Source organism: Dermacentor silvarum, chromosome 8 (assembly GCF_013339745.2).
Source record: "Dermacentor silvarum isolate Dsil-2018 chromosome 8, BIME_Dsil_1.4, whole genome shotgun sequence".
In the NCBI taxonomy this organism is placed as follows: domain Eukaryota; kingdom Metazoa; phylum Arthropoda; class Arachnida; order Ixodida; family Ixodidae; genus Dermacentor; species Dermacentor silvarum.
Genome location: NC_051161.1, coordinates 166881407 through 166887406, shown reverse-complemented (window position 1 = coordinate 166887406; position 6000 = coordinate 166881407). Strand labels below are relative to the sequence as shown.

Sequence of the window (6000 nt, the reverse complement as noted above, 5' to 3'; positions counted from 1 at the left end):
AGAAATGCTTACATCATACCATCCCCAATTTTCTAAGCCATAGCTTCTTTTATGTTTACCATGATACGTTAGGAATTAGCCGAGCTGCATTACATGCTTTTGAGAATATTTACATGAATAACGTGCTGGCGTGAGCACCGGAAATCAAATGATGCAATGATGGGCTCACAAAGCGGCGTTAGCAGTCTCTCATTTATCGCTGGAATGTGCATAAAAGGGGAGCTGCAGAGAGACACTATGTTTTAGAACGGTGATTTATTCTTTCTGCCTTTTTAAATACTTCGTAGCAAAATGTTTATTACATATGGAAGATAGAAAGCACACGCTTCCTTTTTTTATATTAGTGCATGCACAAACCGCAATGCCTCACGTCAGTGTTACACTGTGGTTTCGAGAGTATTCGATGGTGTTGGGACATTGGCGCCCATAAAAAGTTGCCGAAACTTGTTGACTGATTGGTTCCTGTTCAATACATGCGATGTAATCCTAACACGATGCCATCGGCCCACAGCAGATGCTGTGAAAGTCCATGATGTCACGTGTGGAAAGTGCAAGGTGCTGTGATCGCCCGTTGTTACCATCTCTTCTGTCCTAGAAGCCTCGGCTCACGGTAGAGTGACATCTCCAGTACTTCTAAAGCATAATTTACCAAACAAGCCTATCTTGACAATTTAGCTAAACAAGCTGAAGCCTTTAGCGTCCCTTTAATGCGCAGTGATTAAGCGTCAGGAAACATTGTGGATCCTAGCGACTGGAAGATGGTAAAAGATAAAAAACGAATCTCTAACTGAAGCAGCTTGATTATGCTCTGCACGTTTGGTCTGGCACACTGTGACCCACTGAGGAGTTTTCGTGCCTAAGGTGACAATGGAGCGCATTGAGTAGTTTTATCACGCCTTTTGCGGCTTCCGTTCAGCCGGCGGAGGCCTCGTGTTGGGCTCTGCACTCTTCTGTCCACTAGGCGGCGCAGGCTTGGCTTGCTGCACTGGAGGAGGCGGAGGGCTCGGCTTGGCCGCTGCAGGAGCTGCATTCGCTTTCTTCGCCTGCTGGGAAGGCTTGGTAGCTGTCGTTTGCTTCCCTGTAGGTGGTGGCTGTTGCTGTTGCTGCTGAAACACAATTTGCATTTTTAAATTTTTCTTCTTTTAAAATCCGCCCGTGTATCACTTTGAAACACAGCAGCCGCACCGCTTTATCTGCTTTTTTTTTTCCTGCTCTTACACCGCAAGTGCTTTGGGTAAAGGCCAGTGCAGTACATAGTCTCCCACTTGTGAATAGTGGTCCCACGCATTCACTTGAAAAAACAAACATTTACAATAGTGCACACCAACCTTAGATTCCGCTTCCTTCGCCACTGCTTTCGCTTCCTCCTTCACAGCAGGTGGTGGAGACTGCACAAATATTTCAGCGGCATCAGACATGAAACATCATCTTTCTGACGGCACTATTCTTTTACAGCGTCAGCTGTTATGGACTCATTCCAATAGCCGCTTTGGTTTGCGATGGTGCCGCCGCCGACGGTGTATGCCGCTGTAACCGCTATCGTCGCAAATGAGAAAAAAGTAATGATTGCCGCCGGGATCGAAGACGCGCCCGCTGCGTGGGAGCCAGATACTCTACCACTGAGACACGCAAGTGCTTGCTATCGGGCCGCGGAAAATGTCCTAAAACGCTCCCAAGCGAGCAGGGGCAGACGACCCGAGCCTCCGCCAGTATGGTGGTGCCATCTAGGTAAGGCCCCTGCAACCGCAGCGTGCGCAGATGACGAGATGTGATTCACACGAGGCGCGCAATCAACGCGATCCCGAGCTGCCCATGCTGCCTAGCCTCCGCCAGTATGGTGGCGCCATCTAGTTAAGGTGCCTGTAAACGCAGCATGCCCGACATGTAAGTTGCAGTTGTAAGGCTTGATCGGGCTCAGCAGACCGCTGTGCAGAAAGCATTACAAGCCGCAGCTCGGCATCGACGCCGGGTGGACAGTTCAGATCGTTCTCGTCAAAACGTGGCGAACAGACTGCCGCGAAGACCCTGTTGTGCGTGGTGCCTAAATTGGAGCTACTCTTCAGCCGCTCCACCCGCTTACGCTGTGACTGTGCTGCGTGTGCCGCGCAGGCCTGTGACTTTTTGTTGGTCGTGGTTGTGTGGTGTTGCCTTCACGGAACTATTCTGCGAGAGTATTACATGAAGACAATGTACCGGGTGTCCTACGTAAGTTTAGCAAAGATATAAATCTATGCCGAAGGAACCTAGGTGGCACGACCAAATACATGTTGTTTACTATTGTATGGAACAAGTTATACTATTGTTTATCTACTACTTAATTGCATAATTAGACAAGGTTAATTGATCAACTTAGCAAGTACTAACTTTATCGAAAAACTTAAATGAGAAAGTCGTAGTGTGCTCTAGCAAACATCTAATTCTGCAGCTTCTGACTTCCTACTTGTTACGTAATAATGTTTTCTGGGTACTAAGAACGCGCGCGAAATAATTTTCTTTAAATCACATGACATGTACGCTTGCGTGCCGCATTGCAGTACTCTTAAACGTGCTGCGTATGAACAAACAACAAATTTAGCCGGTTGGCAACTACCGATGGCGGGTACCGACCCTGTCAGGTGCCGCGAGCCTCTAGGCGCGACAATGCTGCAAAATATTTTTACTCCAACCTGTCATGATTTAGAGAAAGAAAGGTGCAGTAGTTTACTGGCTAGCACCACTACCAATGCAGGTAGAGGAACGCTTAGGGCATACAGCACAAATGGAACCACGACAAAAACGAAACCGCCTTCACATTTGTGACAATGCAACAGAAAAAAGAGAAAAATGTGCAACCAAGCTGTCAGGCATTATTAAACTGAAATCTGGTTTACAGATTGTTATTCATTACGTAGCAAAAAAGCTTATGTCGCAACATTTGGGCGTCCCCGACTGTTTAAGATCTGGGCTCGGGACATTTACCGAAAAGGTGGAACTGTTTTGTTCAATTCGTGAAGGTTAGCAAACTTAGTATAGACGCAACAACCTCCTGTGATTTCGCATATTTCTTGCTTAAGAGCATCAATGTTTTTCTTTCATTTTTCGTCATCAGACCTGATCCGTCACGGTGGCCCAGTGACGCAGCGGAGCGCGAGGTTCGATCCCAGCCGCTCATTTCGATGGACGTGAAATGCATGAATGCCCGTGTACTCAGATTTAGGTGCACAATAAAGAACCCCAGGTGGTCCCCCTCTACATCGCGCTTCATAATTAGATCGTGGGTTTGCGAAGTAAAACTTGGAATTAAATTTTTCTTACGTTACAGCATGTAAAGCCTGTCGCTAGGCTAACTTCTGTGATTATAACTAAACGTTCATTCGTTGTCTTACTGCAAGCGTCTTCCACAGATGGCGAGTGGCGATGCAGGGGTGCAATACGTCAATAATTCTGGCAAGCGTTTACCGCAAAGGCATTCGCACAGTGCGACTTATTTAATTGCGCGATAGCTTGGTCAGGGCACCTTGTGAGTGGATGCGGGCCGAGTATATAGTCTGCGTCAATGCACTACCAGTTAACTGAAGCCAGGGTTACATTATCGACCGTGTAGACCTGCTCAACAACCTCGATAGTTCAAGTACCTTTGAGCTTCTTGCACAGAACTGAAATTACCAAAACAGCATTTTTTGCCTCGAACATTAGCCAAAAGCCTCACAAATGGAAGCAGTTGCACTTGACACTATATTGAAAGAACAGGGATTTAGAATAGGGCAATTCAAGACCAATGCTTACGAATACAAACCTTGCTCTCAACGGGATTGGAGACCGGTTTCCTCTCCGGCTCACGACGCACGGGAGGCGGGCTGGGAGGCGGCGCGGCAGCCTTGGCTTGGCTCGCCTCAACCGGCGTCGGCTCGAAGCGTTGTCCTCCGGCGGGGCTGCTCGGGCCGAAAGTCACCGTGGCGCGGTACAGCTGTGGCCCGATATCCACGAAAGTGAAAGCAGGGAAAGGGCCAGGAGTCGAGGCATTGCGCGCCTCCACTGCAGCCACAAACTGCCGCACGTCTTTCTCGAGCAGCTCGGGTTCCTCGAAGGCGGCGAAGTGGCCACCGTTCGAGTGCTGCACAAAGGTGACAACGTCGTGGTATGCGTGGCCGATGAATGACTTGGGAAGGGCCACCAGGTCCTCAGGGAACACCGAGAATCCCGTGGGCACAGTCACAGGCACCCTGGACAACAAATGTCATGCGGTTGGCACGTGCTGCAACACTTGTTTGGTGTGCGGGCACAATGGCACCGTTACGATGCAGGCTATTCCTTGCGATAGAGAGATACTTCAAAGCACAAGAAGTATACTCAGAGAAGACATGGTTTGCTGCTCGGTGAATTGAGTTCAAGCGCTACCAGCCGCTTTGTAAAAGAAAAAAAATACCTTACGAGCAACAACCATATAAACGGATCAAGGTAACTCTACTTGTAACACTAAAACCTTCTGTAGTTACTTGCATTCCCGATTCGGCAGAAATAGTGTGGAGAATAGAAGTATTCAACGTAACAATGGCGGTGCTGTCCCTAAAACCGCTAATGTCTTCATCAAGCATTTTGGCTCTGTCTATAAAAAGAAAAGCCACAATGACTCTTCTCTACATTCATTCATGTTGCCTGCACTAGGAATTAGCAATACCTGGGGAAATAAAGACTGATTGTCTAAACAAAAGTAAGCTACAGAAAGGTGCTCAGGTGTATGCCGAAAAAAATCCTATTATTTTTTGTATCATTAGAAATAAGCTCCCACAGTAAAGCTTTTGAACAGAAGTAGCTTAATCCTGCCACTGTGCACTGAAACCAGAATTATTTGAAATAAGGCATTAATCTGCTTTCAGACGAGATATTGCGCAAGGTCCGAATACTTCCTAACTGGATTCGAAGCCTCACCTAGTGGGCCGGGTCATACCACCGGCGAAGTTCTCCTTGTAGAAGCGCGCGCTGGACCCAATGCTGTCGGTGAGCCAGTAGAGCATCACGTTGGACAGCAGTTCGTCGTACGTGTACTTGTCGGTGAGTCCGCCGTCTTTGCGGTCCACGTTCGTGCCGAGTGTCCACGTAGAGAACTTCTCCAAGATGTAGGCGGCCAGACCGGCCGGGGTGTTGAGCAGAGCCAGACCTACAGGATGTCCAGGTCGATTGGAATAGCTTAATTTACCCCAAAGGCGCGTGAAAGAAGCATTACTTTGGCCAACATTTTTCTATGTGCCACCATCACTTCCACACAGTCAGCAACACGAAGCGTCTTTACTGAACAAATCTCAGCCCATCAGTTGTATAACTGGTGCAGTCTGTAGAGGCGATAACAGCGAAATTACGTATAGGCTACACACGGCAAACTGCATATACGGAGGCGGAGTTAATAGGGCCAGGCTGTAGGGGCCAAGATCAATATTTCATTCCAAGCTTCCTCGCATACCTTGTTTTTTCGTCAAAAAATGAAGCTGGCACTCTTTGGCCATATCTGGCCCTCGCGCCAACGAATACTAGACACCCTCAAGAAATGAAGCTGTGGTATTAGAAACAGCTGTTCCCTAGGACAGAAAATGGGGCGTCGACTTCGTTATATTGGTTTATAGTTCAAAATTAATTAACACGCTTTTAAGAGCAGTCAACGCTTCATGTGATTAGCCGTCGATCTTGTCAGTAAACTTTCTGTGCGATGCCCACAACGCTGTGCACCCCACCCTCATGGAGGGTAGACACACGTTCGAGCACACGACACGTGAAAAAAGACGGCGGCTGGCAAGCGCTCTACTACACGTCTGACTGACTTTACTGTGTTGTTCTGACATGCACGTAGCATGTTCGCCGCATAACACGGCCATGTGAACGCAAGTTTGGTCCTCCGTGATGAGATAGGTTTGTCCCCCGCGAAGCCATCGCTGACTGCTGCAATGCGAAAGTAGCGACAGGAAGAGGCCTTGACTACAGGGGTTTTGCCGATTCTTACGTCATTCCTGACAGAGCAAACCACTCTGG

The 6000-nt window shown here is 48.1% G+C and overlaps 1 protein-coding gene across 3 annotated transcripts in view; it reads right to left on the bottom strand.

Annotated features, from left to right (window-relative positions):
- Positions 1–241: 241 nt before the first annotated feature.
- Positions 242–6000, bottom strand: part of LOC119461825 (epoxide hydrolase 1) — a 118028-nt gene continuing 112269 nt past the window's right edge. For 2 of the 3 annotated variants that reach the window (XM_049672275.1, XM_037723198.2), the window contains exons 7-10: positions 4909–5137; positions 3776–4202; positions 1329–1388; positions 242–1106 (exon numbers count right to left, since the gene is read on the bottom strand). In XM_049672275.1, coding sequence (XP_049528232.1) covers positions 891–1106; positions 1329–1388; positions 3776–4202; positions 4909–5137 — 932 coding nt within the window. In that variant the 3' untranslated portion in view covers positions 242–890. The remainder of the gene's footprint in view (positions 1107–1328; positions 1389–3775; positions 4203–4908; positions 5138–6000) is intronic. The other variant, XM_037723199.2, reaches the window with a different exon arrangement.